Below are 27,185 nucleotides of genomic sequence, written 5' to 3' on the forward strand. Positions count from 1 at the left end.
TGACACTGTCTAACCATCTCATCCTTTGCCGTCCCCGTCTTCTTTGACCTTCAATCTTTCCCAGCATCAGGGTCTTCTCCAGTGAGTGCTCCCTTCTCATTTGGTGGCCAAAGTATTTGAGCTTCAGTTTCATTATCTGGCCTTCCAGGGAACAGTCAGGGTTGATTTCTTTGAGGATTGACTGATTTGTTCTTCTTGCAGTCCAAGGGACTCTCAAGAGTCTTCTCCAGCACCATAGTTCAAAAGAATCTATTCTTCGGCGCTCGGCCTTCCTTATAGTCCAGCTCTCGCAGCCATACATGACTACTGGGAATACCATTGCTTTGACCATGCGGACTTTTGTTGGCAGGGTGATGTCTCTACTTTTTATCATGCTGTTTAGGTTCGCCATCGCTTTCCTCCCAAGGAGCAGGCGTCTTTTAATTTCATGGCTGCAGTCACAGTCTGCGGTGATCTGGGATCCCAGGAACGTGAAGTCTGTCACTACTTCCACGACTTCCCCTTCTATTTGCCAAGGAGTGATGGGGCCGGATGCCATGATCTTAGTTTTTTTGATGTTGAGCTTCAAGCCCACTTTTGCGCTCTCCTCTTTTACTCTGAGCAAGAGGCTCTTTAGATCCTTTTCACTTTCAGCCATTAGAGTGGTATCATCTGCATATCTGAGGTTGTTGATCTTTTCCCCAGCAATCTTAATTCCCGCTTGTGATTCATCCAGGCCAGCATTTCGCATGATGTACTCTGCATATATATTAAATAAGCAAGGTGACAGTATACATCCTTGTCGTACTCCTTTTCCTATGCTGAACCAATCAGTTGTTCCGTATCCGGTTCTAACTGTCGCTTCTTGGCCCTTATACAGGTTTCTCAAGAGACATGTGAGGTGGTCTGGTACTCCCATCTCTTTAAGGACCTGCCATAGTTTGTTGTGATCCACACAGTCAAAGGCTTTAGCATAGTCAATGAAGCAGAAGTAGATATTTTTCTGGTACTCTCTTGCTTTCTCCATAATCCAGCGAATGTTGGCAATATGATCTCTCGTTCCTCTACCTCTTCGAAACCCAGCTTGTACTTCTGGTAGTTCTCTATCCACGTACTGTTGAAGCCTAGCTTGTAGGATCTTGAGCATGACCTTGCTAGCGTGTGATATGAGTGCAATTGTGCGATAGTTTGAACATTCCTTGGCATTGCCCTTCTTTGGGATTGGAATGTATACTGATCTTTTCCAATCCTGTGGCCACTGTTGCGTTTTCCAAATTTGCTGGCAAATGGAGTGCAGAACTTTAACAGCATCCTCTTCTAAGACTTTGAATAGCTCAGCTGGGATACCATCACCTCCACTAGCTTTGTTGTTAGTAATGCTTTCTAAGGCCCATTTAACTTCACATTCCAGGATGTCTGGCTCGAGGTCAGTGATTATACCGTCGTGGTTGTCAAGGACATCGAGGTCTTTCTTGTATAGTTCTTCTGTGTATTCTTGCCATCTTTTCCTAATCTCTTCTGCTTCTGTTAGGTCCCTACCGTTTTTGTCCTTTATCATGGCCAGCTTTGCATGGAACGCTCCCTTGATTTCTCCAATTTTCTTGAAGAGATCTCTAGTCCTTCCCATTCTATTGTTTTCTTCTATTACTTTGCACTGTTCATTCAGGAAGGCCTCCTTATCTCTCCTTGCTGTTCTCTGGAAATCTGCGTTCAGTTGGGTAAATCTTTCCTTTTCGCCTTTGCCTTTCGCTTTCCTTCTTTCCTCTGCTATTTGTAAAGCCTCATCAGAAAGCCATTTTGCTTTCTTGCATTTCTTTTTCTTTGGTATGGTGGTGATTGCTGCCTCCTGTACGATGTCACGAACCTCTGTCCATAGTTCTTCAGGCACTCTATCTATCAAATCCAGACCCTTGAATCTATTCTTCACCTCTACTGTATATTCATCAGGGATGCGATCTAGGTCAAACCTGAATGGCCTCGTGGTTTTCCCAATTTTCTTCAGTTTAAGTCTGAATTTTGCAATGAGTAGCTCATGATCTGAACCACAGTCAGCTCCAGGTCTTGTTTTTACTGACTGGATAGAGCTTCTCCATCTTTGACTGCAAATTATATAGTCAATCTGATTTCGGTGTTGCCCATCTGGTGATGTCCATGTGTAGAGTCGTCTCTTAGGTTGTTGGAAAAGGGTGTTCGCTATGACCAGTGTGTTCTCTTGACAAAACTCTGTTAACCTTTGCCCTGCTTCATTTTGCTTTCCAAGGCCAAACTTGTCTGTTATTCCGGTTACCTTTTGACTTCCTACTTTAGCATTCCAGTCCCCTATGATGATGAGGACATCATTTTTTGGTGTTAGTTCTAGGAGGTGTTGTAGGTCTTCATAGAACCGGTCCACTTCAGCCTTTTCTGCATCAGTGGTTGGGGCATAGACTTGAATTACTTTGATGTTGAACGGTTTGCCTTCAATTCAGACCGAGATCATTCTGTCGTTTTTGAGATTGTATCCCATTACTGCCTTTCGCACTCTCTTGTTGACTATAAAGGCCAAACCATTTTTTCTACAGGATTCTTGGCCACAGTAGTAGATATAATGGTCTTCTGAGTTAAATTCACCCATTCCTGTCCACTTTAGTTCACTGATTCCCAAAATGTCAATGTTCAGTCTTGCCATCTCATTTTTGACCACGTCAAGCTTGCCTTGATTCATAGATCTTACATTCCAGGTTCCTATGCAGTATTGTTCTTTGCAGCATCGGACTTTCCTTTCACCATCAGACACATCCACAGCTGAGCATCCTTTTGGCTCTGGCCCAGCCGCTTTACTCTTTCTGGGGTTACTTGTACTAGCCCTCTGCTCTTCCCCAGTAGCATATTGGACACCTTCCAACCTGTGGAGCTCATCTTCTGGCATCATATCTTGTAGCCTTTTGTTACTGTCCATGGGGTTTTCTTGGCAAAGATACTGGAGTGGGTTGCCATTTACTTCTCCAGTGGATCACACTTGGTCTGAGTTCTCTGCTGTGATCTATCCACGGCATAGCCCACAGCCTCATTGAACCAAGTAAGCCCCCTCGCCACGTCAAGGCAGTGATCCACTAGTGTTAGTGGCAGATTGCAAATAGGCGAGTACTTGGTTAACATCAATAGGAATGTATATGAAAGGTGTTGTTGCTACCTACTTAAGTCTACAGAAAGAACACAATGAGAATTGGTTGTTTCCTTCTATGGAAATTCTCTGTAGGAGAATACCCCCTGGAAACCATGACACCCGTTTGGGAACGTCATGGTGTCTGCTCCATGCCTGGTGCCTCTCTTCCTCCTGAGCCATGGAGAAGTCCTACGGAACAGGCAGATAAGCAGACCAGCTTCCTGGGAGCCCCCTAGCAGAGCTGGTTCTCAAAATCTCAAGGCAGGAGAAGGAGGATGGAGGCACTTGAGGATGAGGTTAGTTGGCATTGCTAGCTGTCAAAAGCCCAGCCAGTTGAAGTTGCAGGAGTTGGCCATATGCGCCCAAGGTCATGGGGCTGGAGGGGAGGTGGATGGAGGGGAGGAGCCTGTACCCTGGGTGGTGCTGGTTAACCCATGTTTTCTGGATATTTATATTTCCGCAGGTAGCATGTTTTTCTGGCTCACATTATTCAGGTGTTAGCTTGTCCTGTGCTGGAATTATTTCTGTACAGTGCAAATATCTCAGAGTACGGCTTCACTTCCAAGTTCCCTTTTCCCAAAGACAAATGTGTACAAGATATACATATAGCATATTTTCGCTGCAAACTTTTACCGGTTTAATAAGTTCTGCCTGTTCAGTAAAATCCAGTAATTCCTTTCCTCCAACTCCCTCGCAGTTCTATAATTCCCAGGTTGTCTTGCAAAGAGAGAAGTACTGTTACATAGAGACAGCCATACTACTGAGGTGCTACCATAATGCTTACAGGCCTTGAAATCCTTAACATGAAAACACGGGCTGATTCACAGCACTTTAGGGGGATCAGATGTGAAGGAGGACAGGATTCCTTGTGAACACAGGGCAGTTTCCTCATGCCAGGGTGAAAATGCTTGCACCTCTTGAAATTCCTGTACCTCATACTGTGCCTTGAAAGTTACTGGTTTGATACTGGCAACATAAAGCTAGAAAAAGTCCCCCCCAAAAAGGAAACCCAAATGGTCAAAGGAGGAAAGGCTAAAGAGATTGGGGCTTTTCAAAGTAGATGGAACTTTCTCTTACCCCCTCAAAATGCTGTAACTTCAGGTCACCAAATGAAGCATGCAAGTAGTAGACTGAAGGCAGGCAAAGCAGTGTCTTTTTCACACGGTTAACAATTAATTTGTGGAACTCATTGCCCCAAGGTATACTGATGACCATTAGCTCAGATAGCTTTAAAAGGGGATCGAACAACTTCGTGGAAAACAGGTATCTCAGTAGCTAGAATAGCTAAATGGAGCTTCCACATACAGAGCCCTCTGAATGCCAGTTGCTATGGGGGTAGCACCTGAGGGAGGTTTTGGCCTTTCTGTGTCTGCTGGGGGGCCTTCCTGGATAATAGCTGCTGGAGGAAACAGGATGGTGGACTGAATGGAGCACTGGTGTAATTTAGCAGTGCTCTTATGTTCTTGTGACACTAAAGCTCAGTATTCTCAAAGGACATCATTTCAGTGATGATTTGAATCACAGTTTTAGGTTGCTACAGTCAGATTTAAATATTATTAGTGACTATGCACTTTGATAAAAGATTAATATAAAAATCCATTGCTTGAGATATGGGAAGTAAATATTTATTTTGCATATCAAGCATTATCTTCGTTATGTTCTCTATGCATCACATCTATGGGTTAGGCGCCTGCGCTGACTCTGATTCGGGAAACTTCTATCAAGCTCGAAATGATTTGGAGCCCCGCCTCCGAGCATGTGCAGAAGCTCCAACCATGCATGCCTAGAGGGCAGGGGCCCGGTATCCCGCCAGTTCTCTTCTGACCGCTGTCCTGACCACTCGATCTGCTTTGGTCCGGGAACTTTTTTGCTGTTAGGGACAGTCTTTTCTTTCTCAGTCCTTTCATTTTTCCTTCTATTATACCGAGAGAGAGAGATTTTCTTTACTTATTTCCCCTCCAACTTCAGTCAGAGCCCCCCCTTTTCTACCGCTTTGTCTTCCTTCTATGGCAAATCGGTGGGGGTTCTTTAAGTGCTGCACCCAGTGTGGTTCTAAGCTAGCACCACCCAGCGGCCATTCGTTGTGCTTGCTCTGCCTGGGTGAGGCACATAGGACAGACTTCTGCGTCCATTGCACTAAGTTCTCCAATCAGATGCGTAAGAACAGGGCTGCCAGGCTCCAAGCGGCTCTCCTGGAATCTGCTCTTTGTCCACGCGCAATGACTTCTACTCCAACAAAAGTGGCTATCAAATCGGCATCAGACAATCGACCTTGATTGCCACCGATAGATCGGCACTGATCGACGCCGAAAGATCAACCCCGAATGTCAGACATGCCAGACACTGCCTCCTTCACTGTTGGGCCATCAGGATCTAAGCCGTCTACCTCGCCAACCCCTTCGATACCCTCGACACTGGCTTCTAAGAAGAAGGAGGAGGCAAAGGTCCATACTAAGGTGAAACACAAGCACCTGAAGACAGGCTCGAAGCTCACTACAGTGACCACAGCACAGAGCGCCAATGTGCAGGCTGATACTCCCCTGCCCTGCTCTTCCTCGCTGGATTTGTCGACGGTTCTGCAAATACCACCTGTTAAGCTGCTGGACTCGCGTATTCGATGGCCAGGCTCCCTGGCGCGTAGATCGATACTGAGAGGTCTCTCTTTTTTGGGATTGGAAGTGGAGGAGATACCATTCCATCAATTACCATCCCATCGGAGCTCAAGATCCTCATTGTCTGAACAGTCTCACTCCTGGTCGCCCATCGATACCGGTCATTGACACTGACACAAGTCAAGGCATAGGCAGACCCACTCTTCCTCCCATCGGAGCAGCCTTTCTGCATGGTCCCGTGGTCAGTTGCTTTGCGATCAACCTCCAGTGGCTTTCACCATTCCGCAACCCTCCGTGATGTTACCATGGGATCACAGGTGGCTTCAGTACCTCTATAGTGCCCACTAGCTCCAAGACCATGTCCTCCACCGTGGCCCTCTGCCATCACTCCTGGCTTCGCACCACCTCTCTTCAGACAGACACCCGAGCCTTTATTGAGGACTTACCATTTGATGGTCAGGGTCTCTTTCAAGCCACCACCAACTCGGTCCTGCAAGAGATGGACAAGAGTCCCAAGGCATCTCGAAGTTTGGGTGTCTCCCCCTCATACCAGTCCCAAGGTTCCAAGACCTGGATCAGAAACAACAGGAGAACATATAGCAGACAGTCTCCAGAGGACTCTTGGAAATCTAGACACTTCAGTCTTCTTCCAGATCCACCTATTCCCAGAAACCCAAGTTCCATCATGGCCCTCACCAAAACAAGCTCAACTCTCACATCAGCCGCCAGCTGCTGACCCCTCCCTCTTGCCCCCCCCTATTGCTCTGGGCCACCCATCTTGGCTCCTTTTACCCCGCATGGAGCCAAGGGTGCCTGGGTGCTCTCCATCGTCACCAAGGGCTACTCAATAGAATGGGTTCAGATGCCTCCCACTCCTGTCTTCATTCGGACAGTGACATTGTTGGCCCTCCGTCAGGAAGTTCTACGACTGTTAGAAGAGAGAGCCATAGAGGCGGTTCCCCCTGCAGAGAGGGAAAAGGGGTTCTACTCTCAGTACTTCACAGTTCCGAAAAAGGATGGAGGCCTTCGTCCCATTCTAGATCTCAGGGTCCTCAATGAATTCATCATATACTGCAAGTTCAGAATGACATCTCTCCAAAACATCCTTTCCCTCCTGTAACTAGGGGCCACCATCGACCTACAAGGCACCTATTTCCACATAGATATTTTTTCCTCCCCACAGGAATTTCCTTCATTTTACTATAGGGGTCTCAATATCAATATACGGCCCTACTATTCGGACTCTTGATGGTGCCCAGGGTCTTCACAAAGACTATGGTGGCAGTGACAGCTCACATGAGACTTCAAGGTGTGGTGATTTTTCCCTACATCAATGATTGACTTGTGGTAGCGCAGTCCAAAAGACTCTTGCTGAACAGTGTTCAGCAGACTTTGACCCTCCTTCAGGAGTTGGGCCTTTGTGTCAACCACAAGAGGTCATGCCTGACACCCTCCCAAAGGGTGAACATTATAGGAGCAACTATTGATTCTACTGTCAGCAGTGCGTTTCTCCCTGACATCCCTGATGTGCTCCCTCTGGACATCACCCGTGGTTTTCGTCCTTGACCTTCAGAGATTGTTGGGACTCATGGCAGCTATGACAAGTGTCCTGCCACTGGTGAAGCTTTGCATGAGGCCCTTACAATTTTGGTTTGTACGGACTTTCATACCTTCCAGACATCCACAGTCCAAGCTTCTTCGGTTACCACCAAGTGTATGGAATTCTCTTCTGTGGTGGGAGAACACCAGCAACCTCTCCACAGAGGCCCCCCTCCATCCTCCTCAACCCACCATGATGCTCGCCACAGACTTCTCGCTGAGGGGCTGGGGGGCACACCTCAGTGGTCTTTGTGTAGGAGCCCCATGGGAAGTGCATCTGAAGGGCTCCCACATCAACTATTTGGAACTCCTGGCAGTCCAATATGCTTTCCAATCCTCCTTACCAATGCTAGAAGGGCAGGCTGTGATGGTGTTGACAGACAACACTACAACGATGGCTTAGCAACAAACAAGGCGGGATGATGTCATGCCACCTTTGTCGCTTGGCTGTCAGCCTGTGGGACTGGTGTCTCATTCACAAGATCTGGATATTTGCTACATATATTCTGGGCATGCAGAACAGCCAAGCAGATGTTCTCAGCAGGGGCGCAGCACAGCTGCATGAATGGGAACTGAACTGGAAATACCTATATTCCATTTTCCAACAGTGGGGCCGACCACAGGTCGATGTTTTCACCACAAGATGGAATTAGAAGTGTGCCCAATTCTGCTGCAGGGGAGGGTCAGACCCTCTTTTACTAGGGGACCATTTCCTGATCCCCTGTAGGGGACAATCGCTTTTCCTTTTCCCACCTATTCCTCTCCTCACTAGGGTACTGCGATACAAGCCAAACTGCATTCTGATGACTCCCTGGTGGCCAAGGCAACCATGGTTCCCACTGCTCCTACGCCTCTCCAACAGGGTCTTCCTACATTTCCTGCGTGCAAGGGATTTACTCCTGACAGCAGACAGCCAGGTATTTAATCACAGTGTCCCACACCTCAAACATACGGCCTGGAGGATAGGCAAGGGTTTTTAAGTGGAGTTCAGAGGGTTCTCCTAAACAGCAGGAAGCCTTCCACTCCTTCTTATAGTTATAAATGGGCCAAGTTCCTCACTTGCCTTCAGTCTTATGAGGGCGATCCCACCTCTGTTGGCCTTTCCTGCATCTTTGATTTTATTCTTTCCCTTGTGGAAGCTGGATTTAGTCACTCTATGTTCAGAGTCTATCTGGCGGCGATTTCAGCCTTCCATAGGAGACTGGATAACACTTTGATTTTTTCCCATCCAAGAGATTCCTGAGGGGTCTACTGCATCTCTACCCACTGGTTAAGCAACCAGTACAGACCTGGGACTTGCCCACCATATTACGTAAACTTACAGGCAAGCTTTTGAACCCATGGCTACTTGCGAGCTCAAGTTCCTATCTTGGAAGACGGCCTTTCTAGTGGTGGTTACATTAACTGGTAGAGTCAGTGACCTCCAAGCTTTCAGGCATGATGCTCCATACTTGTAATTCCTAGTGGATGGTGTAGCATTGACTCCAGATATCACCTTCTTACCTAAGGTGGTTTCTGAGTTCCACTTACAGAAGCAAGTTATTCTGCCTGACTTTTTTCCAAACCCGTCTTTGGACATTGAGCATCTATGGCACATGGTGGATGTCAAGTGGGCGCTCCTATTCTACCTGGATAGAACACGCAAAATCCGCAAGGATCTGCACTTGTTCTTGTCTTATGTGACGCACACTTTGGGCCAAAAGATATCCTCTCAACGGCTATCCAAGTGGATTGTCGAGACCATAAAACTGTGCTACCTTCTGGATAAAAGGCCTCTGCCTGTCTGGCCTCAGGCCCACTCTACACGTGCACTGTTGACGTCCACGGCCTTCCTCAAGAGGGTGTCCCTTCAAGACATCTGCCAGGCAGCTTCCTGGGCCACTCCTAACACATTTATCAAGCATTACACTGTGGGTGTACGTGCACAACGTTGTTCCATCATGGGTTGATCAATCCTGCAATCTGTGGTCTCTTGAGATGCTGCCAGCGCCCTCCTCCAGGGTAGGCCTAAGCTTGTTATTCTCCCATAGGTGTGATGCATATAGACCACAATGAAAATAAACAGGTTGCCTACCTGTAACTGATGATCTTCAAGTGATCATCTATGCATTCACACCACCCGCCCTCCCTTCCTCTCTGCTGTTAGCTTCTTCGGTTCATTTTCTGTGGATTTGGCAGTGGTCAGAAGGAACTGGTGGGATACTGGTGCTCCGCCCTCTAGGCATGCATGGTTGGAGCTTCTATGCATGCTCAGAGGTGGGGCTCTGAATCCTTTCGAGCTTGATAGAAGTTTCCCGAATCGGAGTCAGTGCAGATGCCTAATCCATAGGTGTGAGTGCATAGATGACCACTCAAAGATCATCAGTTACAGGTAGGCAACCTGTTTTTCTCTTTAATAAAATGCAACCTGATCTGTTGTATGTTGGTGTATTTGAAGTAGATTCTTCTAGAGCAGGGGTTCTTAACCTGGGGTCCATGGACCCTTGGAGTCCACAGACGGGCTTCAGGGAATCCATGAACCACGCACAAAACATGATTTTTTAAATTGTATTTCCTTCAAGTTACTTTTTAAATGGTCTTTGTGAAAAACATTCTTAATTACGTTATTACGGTAATGTTTCACTCCAAACAAATGTAGGAGGGCATAGGATACTACTATACATGTTCAGGTAATGTACAATCATCATCATTGTCTCACTATGACATTTTTTCTGGGGTTGGGGTCTATAGCTTTCACCAGAATCTCAAAACGGACCATGACCCCAAAATGGTTAAGAACTCCTGTTCTAGAGAATGCAAAGTCTTATTTAAAAGCTAAAGAAATTCTTCTCTTTGTGTTTAAGAGTAGAACAGAAGAAATTAATAAAATATTACCATGTACTTTATATAAACACTAACCATTATTATAATTAAAGCTGAAATCACTTCCAATCCATATATTATTTCAATATCCCTGTAAAGATGGTCAACTTCATTTTACACATAATGCAAGTTGAACTTGGGAGATAATAGCATGTCTAAGGCCATGGGCCAGGTGACATTTGAACTTGGGGAATCCAAGACTACAGTTCATACTCTTAACCGCTACAGCATACAGGAAGAATTTGTGAGAAATGTTGGTGTTTTTTTTTTTAAATTAAATTTGCTTTTCCCATTTTCATAGCTAAACCTCGTATCTAGCGTCACACTTTCAAAGACTGCGTCAGAGGCTTCTCCACAGAGCTTACCTCATACCCCGACCACCCCAACAGCGCCCATCACTCCGGTCAGCCAGGGGCCTTCTGTCATCACTACTACAAGCATCCACAACGTGGGGCCTATCCGAAGGCGGTACTCTGACAAATATAACGTGCCCATCTCTTCAGGTAACTTGCTGGATATACAGGCCAAAAGACTAGGTGTTCTTGTGTGTGTGTGTTTTTTGCATGAATTGCTGGCCACGGTAATACAAGGATTCTGGTACTTTCATTTAGCAGATATTGCGCAGAACCAAGAATTCTACAAGAATGCAGAGGTTAGGCCGCCCTTTACGTATGCATCCTTAATTAGGCAGGTAAGTGAGACCATCCTGAACAGCTGGCTTGACTTCTAGCATTGTAAATGTATGTGTGGCGTTCTATAGAGTGAAGAGAGCAAAACCCTTTCACATGCAGGCATACTGAAGCCTTTGCTATAAGGTTTTCTTTCTTTTTCCCCACAACTGCAATACATATACCATAATTGCTTTTGATTAAGTATTACAATACGATGTGATTATTAGGAAATTCATTTCACACAACACTGAAAATGAGCCTGTTTAAAGATGGCAAGTCAATTATCACAAGCTACAGTAATCTCTGATCCCTAGAATTAATCTGAGCTCAAAATAATTACTAAGCTTTAATCAGCTAGTGAAATGTTTTGCATTTCTCTTTGATTCTGCTTTATGAATGACTAATAAATTAATATTTCTGTAAGGAAACAGAAATAAAACTCAAAACAATTAGATAATTCCATTTTGAATTTTGCCATTGAACTATTAAATACAACCATTAATCTTAGATCGGAGCATGAAGACTTCCTTTGGATTTTGCGCTTTGAATTACATTTTTAAAAATTTATTCAAAAAATTGTGTGAGTTATTTGTATGTTTTTGTTGTTGTTTTTCTTCCTTTAGTCTTAAGAGCATTGTTTTATTTTAATCACTTTTCAGGCCATTCTTGAATCTCCAGAAAAGCAGCTAACACTAAATGAAATCTATAACTGGTTCACGCGGATGTTTGCCTACTTCAGACGGAATGCAGCCACGTGGAAGGTATACTATATTACTATGTACGCCTATTGCTTTAGCATCTGATATGTACAGAGCTGACAGCGCTGTGGACATAAGCAATTGTAACAGTGTGCGGACTTTGAAATTTAGATCAGTTGTTTTGACACACACAGGGTGCCTCTTATCTGCACAAACAACTTGCTGTTTGGCAGCAAAATGTCCTCCTGCCTTTGAAATACCACCAATTTGAATGCCTATTACTGTTTTCATTTTTTCCCCTCCACATTCTGTGATTAAACTACCAGGCTTTTTTCTGTTGTAGTTGTTCATAGCACTGAAATGTTTCAACTGTTAAGGTACAGAGGGAAAGGGTGATGGAAGAAGCTTTATCAGATGGTGGCTTTATGTACACACGCACTGTCTTAGAGCTGGAAAGCGCACTCTTTTCCCCCAAGAATTCATAGAAAACTAGCTTTTAAGCCAGCTGATACACCTGCCTTAAATTAACATGCCAACTTCTCAAAACATTCGCTGGTGTATTATGAAACACAATACAGGTTAATTGGGCACAGCAGTAAAGATGCAAGCCAATAAAAATATTAAATCTAGCAATTTAACAAAATACCCCTAGTGCTTTAAATTTCAATAGTTTGGCTGCGCTTAGTTAATTTCAGTGTGTGTTATAAATTCTGTAGAATTTTCCTTTCTTTTTAAAATGGCTGCAGTCCAAAGTGGCACACATGGTACCTGAATATTTTAGCAGAGTTTCCTTCTAAGAACCTGTCCCCACAGAAAGCCCAAAATGATATTTATAATCCCCCTTCATAAAAAGTCTCCAAATGGCTTTTTTAAAAGTTTCTTGCCCCCATCATGGTTGAAAAGGCAGTTTGGGTGGTTGGCATGAGTGCTCTTTCAGAGAGAAATGCCACTGGTGCACGTTAGCTGTGTTCTTAATTGTCTTTTAAAAAGCTCTCATGCCAAATACGCAAGCAGCCTTTTCAGCCATAATGCTCTTTTGAAAAGAAACTTGGAATTTCCATCAGGGAACCTTTTTGAAAGGGGAAACTGCACCCCACCCCTCTCAATTAGGTGTGCTCTCCTTTGGATCACATCTGTGGATTTAATAGCCAGTGAAGCTTCTACTGAACAAGTCACACAATCACTACCTGTGGGTGGAGCAAGGACTATATTATTGGCCTTGGATATGGAAGAGCCCTGTTGAAATCCCCACTCTGGTCTTTGCTTCTTTGTGTATGGTATTTGTTAGCCACCTTCCCAATGAAAATTTCTCAAAATGTCATATAGGACCATTTTTTTTAAAGACCCAAATGACCACCACCACCAAGAAACTCCCTGACTTTACTTGGTCAAGTCATTTTTTTTTTTTACCTTGGCCTGCCCTTATAGGCTTGTTGTGAAACACCACTGAATTTATTGGGCAGGATACAAAGGCAACACACACATGCATAAAATCTTCATTGCCTTCTGTACCATGTTTATTTAAGCCTGATAAGTATTCACATTTCTTTCCCCCGCACACACACTATTTGGGCTCCTCCACAGCTCAGCTGCACACTCACACCCTGAGCTGTTCTTGACTTCGACCCACAAGATTTAGCATTGGCTAATGTATGCATGGTCTAGGATTCAAAGCCAAACTAGACAATATGTTTGACGTGAGTTGGGTCACTACATGTACGGACACTCAGTAGGTCAAATGGAGTCCCCCGTCCGTGGCCATTCCAGCTCAGAAAGACTGAAGCCCCTCCTTTCCCTGCACTGTGCTCCTGAACCAAATTGGGCCTTGGCATGCTTGGGAAGCTAGTTCCTCAACAGCACATGTGACATGCTTGTTTGATCTTCAGTATTGGCCTCATGAGAACCAGTGTGGTGTATTGGTTAAGAGCAGCATATAAACTGGAGAATCAGGTTTGATTCCCCACTCCTCCACATGAAGCCTGTCACAGTTCTTAGGCCAGTCACAGTTCTCTCAGAACTCTCTCAGCCCCACCCACCTCACAGGGTGACTGTTGTGAGGAGAGAAAGGGAAGGAGACTGTAAGCCACTTTGAGACTCCTTAGGGTAGAGAAAAACGGAGTATAAAACCCAACTCTTCTTCATACCTGTTCACAAATAAATTTCCCCCAGGCTTTGTTGGTGGCAAGACACCCAGCCAGAGAACAAGAGAAAATCCTGTCCCATGCTTTCACTTCCTGACACTTTCAAGAGTGTTCTAGAGGCTCTACCTAGTTGGAATCTTCCACCTCCAGTTTAAACCTGGAAATAGTCACCTATCAGCATTCTATAAGAACACAAGAGAAGCCATGTTGGACCCGGCCAGTGCCCCATCCAGTCCAACACTCTGTGTCACACAGTGGCCAAAACCCAGTTGCCATCAGGAGGTCCACCAGTGGGGCCATTCTATCATAACCCAAAGTCTAACCTTGTAAAGATTTTACTCTTGGGTTTGTGCATGGCAGCATAACTCCGATAACCAGGTGCTGGGTCTTGTAAGGGTGTGCTGTTGTCCTTATGTACACCTCTGCAGTGCTTTTGCCTTCCCATTGTCAGAAAGAGAATACTGACAAGTGAAGATAGATGATGTGCCCAAGACCACAAATCTGTCTGAGTGCAAGGCAGAGGTAGGGTCTGAGCCCCAAACTCCCAGTTGATCATTTGCTTACAGATTTCCACCCGTCCCTCACTGATCTCTTAACAGTGACTTGGTCCATCCACTTCCTTCCTCCCGAAGAGAGAAAAAAAAAATCATTTAAAAAAATTTCTCATCACCAGCGTTGTTCCCCGCCATCTTTAATCCACACAACCCAGCCCTCTCTCTTGTTCATCCAGGAGTCTGCACTGCTAGTTGTTCAGTCCATGCAGCCTGATATTAAGATTTCTAATCATCCTGCCATACCTTAAGTTTAGAAAGAGTAAAGATTTAAAATTTCAAATGTGCAGCAGCTGTCTAGTCAATAACAACCCACCATCATCACTGAGTTCGCCTGCCTCCATCATCCCTAAGAACATAAGAGATGCCAATGTTGGATCATGCCAAAGGCCCATCCAGTCCAACACTCTGTATCACACAGTGGCCAGAAATACTAGTGCCATCAGGAGGTCCAGCAGTGGGGCCAGGACATTAGAAGCCCTCCCACTGTTGACCCCCCCCCCCAAGCACCAAGATGACAGAGCATCACTTGCCCCAGAGTCCCTATCTATACCTTGTGGCTAATAGCCACTGATGGACCTCCCTAGTTTCCAGTGCTGTAGCAATGCAGGCACCCATGTGCATCTCAGCGATCAGTTGGGGCAGACAAGGAGTCAGCCCTCCAAACATTTCTGTTCTCCTCTGCCTGTGTGCCTGCTCCAAAAAACATCCCTGTCTAAGGCTGCCTGCCTCCAGGTGGTGGCTGGAGATCCCCCACAATTACAACTGATCTCCAGGTGACAGAGATCAGCTCCCCTGGAGAAAATGGCTGCTGTGGAAGGTGGACCCAATGGCATTATACCCTGCTAAGGTCCCTTCCCTCCCCAGACCCCATCCTCCCCAGGCTCCACCCCCAAAAGAACCAGGAATTCCCCAACTCAGGATTGGCAGCCCTGTCTCAGTCACAGCTCTTTAGAGGTTGTTACGTAGCACTTAGCTCTATAAAGGTATTCAAGGTGTTGTTGAAATGTACAGCATCTCTTGCAACACATTGTCCAATACCACTATCTGCCTGTCAGCCAGAAAGCATAAAGATAATCTTTAGCCCATAGAAAACAGATTTAGTGCTTTCTTGTAATGTTAACAAATAAGATCTTTTCAGATACCCCCCCCCCAATCTTATCCAGAACCAGTAGACTTGTTTTGTGTCTGTTTCCCATGGGCAGAACGCCATGTTTCCCTTCTCTTACAAAAGGGGTGAGTGGGTCAGATTTCATAAAATCATCTTCGGATGGGGTCCCCCCCGATAATTGCACGTTGACCCTTAATGGCTATGTCTGTACCTACTGCAAATAATTGCCCTTGGTCATTCTTTGCTAGAGAGGGAAATCTTTCCCTCTGTGGCTGACAGAAACACCATGAGAGGAGATTAAGAGCCCTAAGCACCTCTGACATTCTCAGTCAATTCAGGAATATGATGCAGATGAATGTTTTCCCTCTCTATGCAACTTGAAAATAACATTTATTATAATTAAAATTCCATGGAACCAATCCACTTGCTCACCATAGCCTCCTCTCTACTTCCTGTGAGTGCAGCTTCATGAATGAGAATTCCCTGCTGCTCACAAACAGACAGGAGCCCCCCCCCCCCCAAATGAGTGCAGAGCAGTATTTGTGGAAGGGCTATGTGCCCCCACCACTGTTCATTAAGGGACTGTCTGGATTGACTGGCCCTCATGTATTACATATCTCTGCTCCTGTCATGCACCAGATACTAGTCTTGTGGATGTCTTTAATAACCATAGAGCCACATGTACTGAAATTATGGGCCAGAAGTAGGGTGGGGAAAATCTCATTCCTTGGCCAGGATTTTCACATGCCTATGCCAACTGGGGGAATGGGGAACTCAGTCCCAAAGCCGTTCTTCATCAGTTTTCACATGTGACTGCAGAATTCTTTTAACGAGATATTAATTTTCTGCCTGACCAAAACACATGTACTCCTTTATTTGGATATAAGATTTTCTGGCATCTTGTGAGGGAATGGATTTATAAGGAAGGTTAGAAAATTAGTAACTCAGAGATACTGCAGTACGGAAGGATTCCACACACACACACACACACACACACACACACCGCTCAGACCTCCCTTGGCTGCTTAATTAATATGATAAATGTGTTATGCCCAACATTGGTTTGCACAGTAAATTTAGGCATACATAGAATATCTTTTCTATTAGATGGATACACTCACGCACCCAAGTTTCCTGAACAAGATGCTTAGTCTTACATTTCCATCCATATATTTACCTGGCATCATGCCTGCAGAAACTAGTCTTACAGTTGACTGATGTTAGGGACAAGTTGCTGACCTAGGCATTTCCAGCTTACAATCTGCAGTGGTTACTAGTGACGATACCCCTTAGGACAGGCTTTTTTCAATGTTTGACTAAGGTCAACTGAGGCTAGCCTCTCCAGTGAAGGAAATGTTGGAACAGAGATCTGCCATTGTCTTCCCTGACTGCCAGGAGAAAGCAGCTTGGATGCACAGCACAGAAGTATCCAGCTTGCCTTCGCCAAGGAGCCAGGAACAGGCAGTGTCAGGAGATGATGAGGGGAGGATCTCTCTCTCTCTGTCTCTCTCTCTCTTTCTGTCTCTCTTTCTGTCTCCCCACCCTATTCCTTCCTTCCTTCCCCCTACAAATACATTTACTCTACTGTTGTGGACAGTACAAGCAGGGACATGTTTTACTACAGTACTGTTGTAAAACTATTAAAGAAAATGCAAACTGTGCCTGTATTATGGTTTGATTAATCTAGTGAGGCCATCAAAAACATTACTGGATGGATAATTGTTATGATCACAGCAACATCTATGCCACTAGCGGTGATGGATTGTGTGAATATGTTTGACTCTGCTTCATAGACCTAACAGATGGACATTTAACCAGGAACCAAGAATGAAAGGCACCTTCCATGGTGGAACATTCAGTGAAAGATGTGAATATGAAAATTATACCAGACATGTCAAACATTTTCCTACTCTCTGTAATATGTTGTTGTTAATGTAATATAGGAATAACTTGTGACTTTTTTTCCCTTGAGACCATGAAAATATAATTGTTTTTGCAAAATTCAGACCTCTGTTAGTTGCACAAAATTATTTTTCAGTGGCCTTGTTGCCTGCCTTCCCTTTTGCAGAAGACAAGCTTGTGTTGGTACAAATAAATCCATTGGTTCTGAAAGTACTTGTTGTGACTGGCTTGATACGTGCCCATGAGTAACACGTGTGTGTAAAATGGTAACTGGGTTTTTTCCCCCCTTACTGAGGTTGAATTATTATTTTTGATGGGGAAAAAAGCATGGTTCCCAAAAGAACTCTGAGACTATTTTAAACCATATTTATTTTGCCAGTCTTGAACACTGAAAATATGATAGTCCAGTGGGGTGGTGGGTGGTGGAAGGGAGACATCGGCTGACTTTGCTGCTGTTCATGGACAATACTAAGTCTCTTTTTTTCTCATGGAAAGTATTTTTTTCAATGTTTTCTCTTTTATACTTGCTGCAGAATGCAGTGCGTCATAATCTTAGTCTTCACAAGTGTTTTGTGCGAGTAGAAAACGTTAAAGGGGCAGTATGGACAGTGGATGAAGTAGAATTCCAAAAACGAAGGCCACAAAAGATCAGTGGGTATGTCCACCATGTTTGAACTTCTTAGCCTAGCTTGGATCGTGCTTACAGTTTTAACATAGAGGCTTTGGCTGCTAGATGGTGTTGTAGATCAATCCAGGTAGTTTCACCTTGCTTCAGTCAAGGGAAACAACAGAGAGCATCTCATCACTACCGTTTGTATGCCCACTGGTCCCCTTCGCCCTTGCTTGCTTGGTGTTTGTTTTGCATCACATGCTAGTAGCTCTTAGGTGGCAATGCATATTAACCCTCACAATCCATTTGCTTATGCTTATTGCATTTTATTTTCTTTTTCCTTTTCCCTGTTATTTGATGTCTGTTCTATTCCCCCGATCCCGTGTCCCGTTGTTTCCACTTCATCTCCTTTGCTGCTGATCTTATCCCAGGGTGCTATTCGCACCAACCTATCCCTGCATAAGTGCTTTATCAGAGTAGAGGATGAGTTTGGGTCCTTTTGGACTGTTGATGATGAAGAGTTTAAACGTGGCCGTCATATTCAACGAGGCCGTCCTCGAAAAATCTGCCCTGATGAAAAGTTTGGCAAGCTTGTTACACAGTAAGAGCTTTTACTTGCTTTGTATGGGCGTGTGGGTGTGTGTGCACTTTTTGTTTGTTTGTTTCTGTTGCTTTTGCTTTGCATGAGTTATCCATTTCATGTAGACTTGCATTTCACAAAATAGAAGCATTGCCCCTTGCTGCAAAAAAACAATCTTTCCCTTAAATGTCATGGCTGTACACGCATTGTTGTGCTTTCTCTTGCAAATGCCCAGCTAACGCTTTCTGGTATACTTATGGTGATATTGTCATCAAATGCAGGAATATGTGTTCTTTTTTTAATGCTACTAGGTAATGCTGTAGAACCAATTAGCAAGATGATTTCATATTGATAATTTGAACTGTTCTTGTTTCTCTGTACTCTGCATACAAAGTTAAATTGCTGCTTTCAACAACTTTAAAGAAAAAGCAAATCTGTTTTGACATCAGTACATTGTTGCCAGATCCCAGAATGGTATATAGTGCAGGCAATATTTTAGAAATTACAGCTAGATGTAGAAAACACGAGTTTGCATGTTGTGGAGAAAGGCAGTATAGAAGTTTTTTAAAATGCATATTTAAAGTTCAATATATCTATTATATTAAATATATTAAATAAACAAAGAAAACCCTAAAAACAAGAGTGAGACATAATTTCAATAAATAATGAGTGACCATCTCCCCACACCCCAGTCAGGCATTTTATGACACTTTCCTTGTTCCACAGTCTTGGTTCAAAAATATGAGGTTACCAAGCCCGAGATGGGACTTGGAGGCCCCCTGTAATCACAACTTGGTCTCCAGACTACAGAGGTCAGTTCCCCTGAAGAAAAGGCTGCTTTGGAGAGTGGACTCTGTGGCATTATACTCCGCTAAACTTCCTCCCCTCCCCAGACTCCACCCCCAAATCTCCAGGAATTTCCCAACATGGAGCTGGCAACCCTAGCCTGTGCTTGGGCTGTCACTAAGAATTTTCAGCAAGCACTGTTACGGGTGGTCCAGAGAGAAGTTGTGAACAGGTGCGGCCTACCAGGTGCTGCTACTGGCCAACTGTTTACTCATGGGGGGGGGAGAATGTTGACACTGAAGGAAGTGTGCTACACTACTTACAGTGTATTTGGTCTCATATTGGGTTGGATCCAACCAGATTTTTCACTCAAACCTGGCAAATCCCCTTCCTTTCTATAGCCCCCATCCCACATAATTTTTGTTTATGCAGGTCCCATGAGGCCCAGCTTAGCATTTTTTGGTTTTCAAAGAGAGACCATTCATTCCTTTTTCACCTGCTAAAAAGCTGGCTCGGTCAACCAGCCCTACATTTAGATAAGGCCATTTTCTTCTTCCAGAAAGCCATGTTGGTTGATCTACACTGAAGTAGGAAGCAGTGCCATACATGCAAGTTGCTTTAACAGTTTTATGTAAGCCGCCCTGACCCTGCTTCAGCGGGGAGGGCAGGGTATAAATCCAATAATGATGCTGATTATCTTTTTGTTCTTACCCTAGATTAAATATCATCCACTGGGTTGAATCCAGTGAAAATTTCCACTAACAGAAGTGGGGAAGGGAAAATTTTTTTGCCTATTCCATTTGTAGACATTGTCTGGAGGATCTAACTTTTTCTTAGGGCTAATATGTAAATTGCAGAGAATCCAGTGACTTACACTTCTGGTCATCCAGATTCTCTCTAGTTCATGAACTGGCCTTCAGTTGCTTGTATAGAGTAGAAAGAGGGAGAGGGGGACCCACTTTTAACACTATTTAAACTACCCAGGTTATTAATGTAAAAAAGGTGGTTGAAGTAGTTTAAGAGGTAACTAATCCAAAAAGGGGTACTCAAAGGAGCCAGAAACCCTTCTTCTTTCTGGCCACTGCTGGGTTTGTTGCTAAGCAACTGATCCAGCAGCATCTCTCCCTACCATAAGGGAAAAAAAACTTGGTAACCAATTTTACTGGGTTCATAATTTTCAAACTGTTTGCACTAGTATGAGCCCAGAGCTCCCATCCACAGAGGAGACTGCCCGCTGCTTCTCTGAATGATATATTGTTCTTGCATTCTCTGTTTTTAGGCAAACTCTGTTGGAAGTACATAATCCCTGTTGTCTGTCTGCATCTGATGTGATTCAGTCATTCAGCCACTTACAATGCAGACACAGCATAGTTTACCTGCTCTCTGTGAAATGTCATCATTCTATACAAGATGCTAGTATTGAATCGTTCCAAACAGAAGGCATGCCTGTAAGAACAATATTTCATATAGGACAGCAGGTCCTCGATCACTCACATGGACTAGAAGGTGTAGAAGATATCCACTGTTTTCGTGCTACACAGCCAGCCAGGATGGCTGCTTCCAGGGGTCTTTTCGTAGAAAAAGACCTGCAGGAGCTCATTAGCATACAGTATGCTAATGAGCTACTAGGCTATTAGCATATGCCACGCCCCCTGACATCACCAGAAGTGATGTCAGAAGGGGAAGCAAAGGGGGGGGAAGGCATCTTCAAAAGCCTCCCCTTCCCTTCCCCAGCTGGCCTGCGGGGTGGGGGGAGCGAAGAGAGTTGGGCCACAAAAGGAGGAAAGAGGAAAGGAAAGAGAGGGAGTAGAGAGAAGGAAAGAAGGAAGGAAAGAGAAGGAAAGAAGGAAGAAAAGTAAAGAGGGAAAGAAAGAGAAGGAAAGAAGGATGGAAAGAAAGAGAGAGAAGGGAAAAAGAAGGGAAAGGAGGAAAAAAGAGAAGAGAAGAAGGTGGGAAAGAAAGAGAGAAGAGAAGAAGAAGGGAAAGAAGGAAAGAGAGAGAAGGGAAGAAGGAGGGAAAGAAAGAGAAAGAGAGAGAAGGAAAGAAGGAGAAAGAGAGAAAGAAAAGGAGGGAAAGAAAAGGAAAGGAGGAAAAGATGGCAAAGAGATGGAGGGAAGGAGGGAATAAAATAGCTGCTGGACTTTTTACCACTTGTGTGGGAATACTGACCTGTGAACAACTCTTGTGCAGCTGTGACAATGCTGAAATGACCCACTCACACTGATGGGGATCTAGCCCATGGAATTGGTACCTCCAGGTTCATTAGCCTTGCTCTCATTCTTTGCCCATTCCATGGGAAAGGCAAACGTGATTGGCTACTTTCTTCATGGGTGGGGTCTTTAAACATTCTCCTGGCTCAGCAGCTCAGAGGGTTGCAACCCTGTCTAAACAGCACTTCGGACATCTTGGACATCGAAAGAGGCAGTCACTTTTTAGAGTTCAGGTACAGTCAAAGAGGACTACAGTGAAGATTCAGGCTGATTAAAGTAGCTATAGAAGACCTTTTTAAAGGTTGGGGACAAAAAAGTAAACATCCCCCCCCCCCCAGTGAGGGAGAAAGCCTGACCTTCTTGAAGTTCAAGAGTTGTCTGCATTTAACTTTACTCTTTTTTTCCCTTTGTATGTCTTCCTTGTACAGAAGCCCTTCACTTATTAAAAACATGCAGACCAGCCACACCTACTGCTCACCTCTCAGTGCTGCTTTACAGGTAAGATTAATGAGCGTGGCAAATATGCCACATAGGCGTGTGTGTCTTCCCCAACTCGTTTCAAAATATATTAGCCTTGCTCTAATTAGATATTAAATTTTAATTCCGTTAAACTTTTTTCTTAAGTGCATAAAGCATCATGGTCCCTGGAGGCAAACACATATCAGGCTGCTTCAGCATTAGCTAGATGCTTAGCATTTTGAATATTGTGGCAAAAAAATTAAAAGTTCACTTATTAATATTTATCAGCAGTATCATAATTTCCATCCTCTTATTTCAGAATTTCACTTGAGGCAAAAATACCACAAGTGTAATTACTCTAGCACAGCTATTAATGTGCTGAATGATAGGATACTGTGTCACATGACCTTCTATTGTTCATGGCTTTAAAGGGAAAGCAGATCTCTCCCACACACACATACATTATTTTTTTCCCCTTTTAGGGGGTCTTTTAGATACATATTTTTTTCTGTTGTTAAGCAGCTAGAGCTCACAGCACAATGGAATGAAAACAAAAGAGTTGTTGGTTTTTATATTCCTGGCAGAAAAACGTAAAGAAAATATTTAGTATTCTGTGATATGGGTGGGACAGCCATTTATATATGTACAAACAGGTAAGCCACTGTAGTGTGTTTTATAAACATATACAATTCATAAAAAATAAACTGCATAATAATGTGTACTTTACTCAGTTAAAATTTCCTATAAAGTATTTTAATCTACTAATTTCCTTTGTCTGTTTGGTGTCTCTGTACAAGAATCATGGATATAACTAACAACTGTTTCTGTGGCTGTCAGTGCCAAAGGGAGGTGTCTTCACCCTTCTTTTTCACTGCTTCTCGACCACTTCAAAGGCCTATAGTTTTGCCACACGCAGAGTGCATAACCACAAGAACAATCCACCTCCAGTTATTGTCAATGGAAAACCAGAGAATGCATCTTAAGTTACTTTACTTGCATGAATTAACATGCAACATATGTACCTTGCAATTCTGTACCCTCATGACAACTCCCTGCTAGCATCAGTAGTATTCTCCTGAACCTAACTGGACTTGAAGCTGTAGTCTTAAAAGAATGATTTAGATGATAGCATTTCTGAAAGGCTTGGCTGGACTTCCAGATTTACTTTTAAACCAAAAGTCAGATTGATTAAGAAGGAGATAACAGCCTACATTACCCTAATCACTTCCATTTATGTAGTAACTTCTGAAAAGCAAATGAGAGTGTGTGTAAATGAAGCAACTGTAAATACCATTCATTAGGATCTTATTTTCCCTAGAGTCTTGTGAAGTACCGTTTTTAAAGACATGCTCTGTCTGTGGAGTAGTATTAAGATTACAAGCACATTTTACATTCATGAGGCTGAAAGGCAAAAAAAAATAATGGAAATGATCCGGCATTCCTTCGGCATCTGTTAGCTATGTGACTAATTTCAATTAATATGCTTATCATACTGAACAGTGCGTGTTTTAGTTCTAGAACATGTGTTGTTGTCGTCATATCCTTCCTTCCTTGTATTATATGATAACGTAACAGTAATTTTTGTTTTCTTCCACTACCACCTATTTAAAATCAAGAGGCAGTATCTGTCTGTCTATCTAGTACTGCTCATAGGGCTATCACCTTAAGCAGAAATTAGAACCAAAGAAAATATTTTAAAAGACCTCAGTATTATTTCTCTTATATTTGATTATTGCGCCTATGAATTTTGCCACTGAGAGGGCGACACGACCATTGGCATCTGATAGTAGCCGTGACACCTGGGCTCGCACATTAAAGGGGTGACTAAATTAGCCCTCAACTCATTGAATATAGGGATCAGGAAGCAGTAAATGTTCAGATCACTACATGGAGGAGGACTATTGACACGTATGTATATATTTAGAGTAGATTTTAAACACTGTCACCATGTAATTTGGGGCTGTGATAATTAAATCTTAAGAGGAACAAAATTTGTGCATGTACTCCCTTTGCCCAATTCTCACCCAATACTTTACAGGAAAATACTAAGCTATTCTTTCTTTCTTTCTTTCTTTCTTTCTTTCTTTCTTTCTTTCTTTCTTTCTTTCTTTCTTTCTTTTTTGCTGTCAAGGCACAGCTGACATATGGCGACCCCGTAGGGTTTTCAAGGCAAAAGACATTCATAGTTGGTTTGCCATTGCCTGCCTCTGTGTAGTGACCCAAGTATTCCTTGGTGGTCTCCCATCCAAACATTGACAAGAGCCGTCCCTGCTTAGCTTCCAAAATCTGGTGAGATCAGGCTAGCTTGGGCTATCCAGGCCAGGGCAAGCCAAATATATAAACTGGACTTAATTTGATCCATAGCTTAGTCCAATAACATGTAAGGCAATTACATAGCCTCTGGGTAAATATAGAGATGTACCTTATTACCAAGAAACTTCTGATTACTGTCTGGAATTAAGAAAGAAAGAGAGGGATTCTCAGGTTAGACTTGCAGCTACTTAATAGCAGTTAATCAATATGATTAACTATATAAAATTATTTTTCTCTACTGTATTAAAAAAAATCACACACCAAGATTTCTTTGACCTTAATATTGTTTGCAGTATCTATAGCAGTGTAGGAAACAACACATTGATGTATGTGTGCAACAAAATAAGCATTTATCAATCACTGCCCATGCTTTGTTAGCTATGGCACGTTCATTTTAACTTGTGGGCAATCTTGGCTTGGAGGCCTTCTGAAAAGGCAACTTGTTTTCCTTGTGTTTTGGAGACTTTTCTGAATACTTTGAACTTCCTTCTGACAGCCATCACTCTTCCTTCTGTTGTTCTCTCTCTCCCAAAATCAGAGAGAAAAAATCTTCTTCCAGGTTTATGGGACATACCCACTTATTATTATTTGTCTTTGTCTTGCTTAGGGGAAAGTAGAGAATGTCTATATATTGATAAATAAACATATACACAAATGTATTGCTTCCCATATAGGTGAGGTGATTGTTCCCTAAATTAGTTTCATGGAAGTACAAGCTCTTTTTGCAGTCTTACTACTGTTCCTTCCGTTCCCTAAACTGTTCAACAGGCGATGTTTCCAGTTGCAGTTTCTTCTCTGACTCTTCAGCCAAGGTGATACAATTGTGAAACATAGTGATATGCTCAGCTCAGTAAAAGTGCAGTAGTGGGAAAGAAGGAAGATTTGTGATGCCTTGTTCCATTTTATATGCCATGAGGGCTCTAGAGTCTCCAAATGAGTGGGCCAATACCTGCTGTCTCTTGATACTTTACGCATGCACATGTTTTTGGCAGCTGACAGTCGTAACTTAGCCATAATTTTCTTTATTTATCTCTTTGGCTACAAAAATACCTTTAGAAGCAGCAGTAACCCAAAGACTGGGGATGGGAGTGACTATAGTTTAGGGGCAGTGTCTCTGCTTTGCATGCAGAAGGTCCCAGATTCAGTCTCCAGTTAAAAGAATAGTGGGTGATGTGAAAGACCTCTCCCCGAGATCCTGGAGAGCTGCTGCCAGTCAGAGCAGACCATACTGACCTTGAATAGACCAGAGGTCTAATTCAGTATAAGGCAGCGTCATATGTGATCAAGTGACCATGTTCATTTACACACATGCAGGGTGGGGATGAAAAGAAAGGGTGCTTGTGAAAAGAAGTTCTCTTTCAGTCCTGTTTAGACCAAATCTGTAAACGTCTTTGTAAAATTCAGGATATTTTAAAAGCAGCTCAGGGTTGTGTCATGGTGTGGAGATTGAATAAAACTTTTGAGTAAAATCCCATTGTGCATTATTGCATCTCTGGTGGTGCAGTCTTAAACAAAGTTTACACTCTGAGTCTATTGCCCTGACTTGAATGGCCCAGGCTAGCCTGATCTCATCAGATCTCAGAAGCTAAGCAGGGTCAGCCCTGGCTAGTATTTGGATGGGAGATAGGGTTGCTATCCCCCTGATGGGGGTGGGGGTTCCCCACTTTTGGGGGTCTCAGCTGGCCAGCAGGGGAGCCCTGCCCCCAAAGAGCCCCATCACGCCTGACATGCCTGGCACGATGCGCAGGGGATGCTCTAGCATTTGGCCAAAAACTCTATGGTGACCATAGAGTTTTTGGCCAAATGCTAGCGCATCCCCTGTATGATGTGCCCGGCGCAATGATGTCACTTCCAGGTGACATCATCATGGCGTGTGTGATCTCAAAGAGCAGGAGCCCCCCACCAGTAGCTGGTAAGCACCCGACAACCCTAATGGGAGACCACTAAGGAAGTCCGGAGTTGTGGCACAGAGGCAGGCAATAGCAAACCACCTCCATTTGTCTCGTGCCTTGAAAACCCTACAGGGTTGTGATAAGTCAGCTATGATTTGAAAGCACTTTATACACACAAGTCCATTGAAGTCAGTGGTCTTAGATGGATGTAACTCTGCTTAGGATTGTACGTTAAATCACAGCCTTGGAGGTTAAAAAAAAAGGTTTAAATTAATAGCACTGATCTACGTCTCAGAGCGTAGTGCAATAAAAATCCCCTGTTGCTGCCCATCCATTTGTCCCACCTGTGGTTTGGTGCTTTTCCTGGTCTGCTCTACCAGAAGTAAATTACTTCACTGCAATTACAAGTTATCTCTGCAGTGGGAAGTGCGTTTCCCACTTCATCTAAATTATTTTGCTGCATCTTAAATAAAAAAAAGATTAATATAATCCTCTTCGTTAGAGTAGCTTTTTTGATTGTACTGGATAGAGATAGGGACTGTGCTTCAGGGAGGTCAGCTTGATAGAGTACAAAGGCAGGGTACAGTTCTTCATCCCCCAGTGACAGCTATGCTGAATCTGTATCCACAGGTTGTATTGCAACAAATGGAGAGTCAAAATATTTTGGTGTTAAGCAGGAGGAAGAGAAGAACTAATTTGCAAACTTTTTCTTCCAATGCACGAGTTTTGCAATACACATCCTTGCTGTGTCTCCCCCCCCCCACGCCGCCCAATCATTGTCAGAATGCTTTTCCTTATATAGACTTAAGTCCAGAATAGCCAAAGTCTATGGCTTTTCATGGTATCACAAGGATATAAGAAAATCACTGCTGGATCAGACTAGTGGCTCATCTAGTCTAGTGTCCTGTCTCATACAGCAGCCAACTGGTTGCCCTGGAGGACCAACAAACAGCAGAGCAGCCAATGCCTTCCCCTGATGTTGCCTCCTGGCACTAGCTTGTGACAGTTTACTGCCTCCATAGGTTCCCTTGAGTCAGCTGGACTAGTAGCCATTGATGGTCCTC

General features: G+C 43.7%; 1 protein-coding gene across 2 annotated transcripts in view; it reads left to right on the forward strand.

Moving 5' to 3' along the window:
- Positions 1-27,185, forward strand: part of FOXP1 (forkhead box P1) — a 544,619-nt gene that overhangs the window by 501,232 nt on the left and 16,202 nt on the right. Inside the window, exons 12-16 of one of the 2 annotated variants that reach the window (XM_015418621.1) lie at positions 10,499-10,700; positions 10,809-10,888; positions 11,528-11,629; positions 17,805-17,926; positions 21,886-21,955. In XM_015418621.1, the coding sequence (XP_015274107.1) occupies positions 10,499-10,700; positions 10,809-10,888; positions 11,528-11,629; positions 17,805-17,926; positions 21,886-21,955 (576 nt within the window). The remainder of the gene's footprint in view (positions 1-10,498; positions 10,701-10,808; positions 10,889-11,527; positions 11,630-17,804; positions 17,927-21,885; positions 21,956-27,185) is intronic. The other variant, XM_015418622.1, reaches the window with a different exon arrangement.

This window comes from Gekko japonicus, unplaced genomic scaffold (assembly GCF_001447785.1).
Source record: "Gekko japonicus isolate JY-2015 unplaced genomic scaffold, Gekko_japonicus_V1.1 scaffold483, whole genome shotgun sequence".
Classification (NCBI taxonomy): domain Eukaryota; kingdom Metazoa; phylum Chordata; class Lepidosauria; order Squamata; family Gekkonidae; genus Gekko; species Gekko japonicus.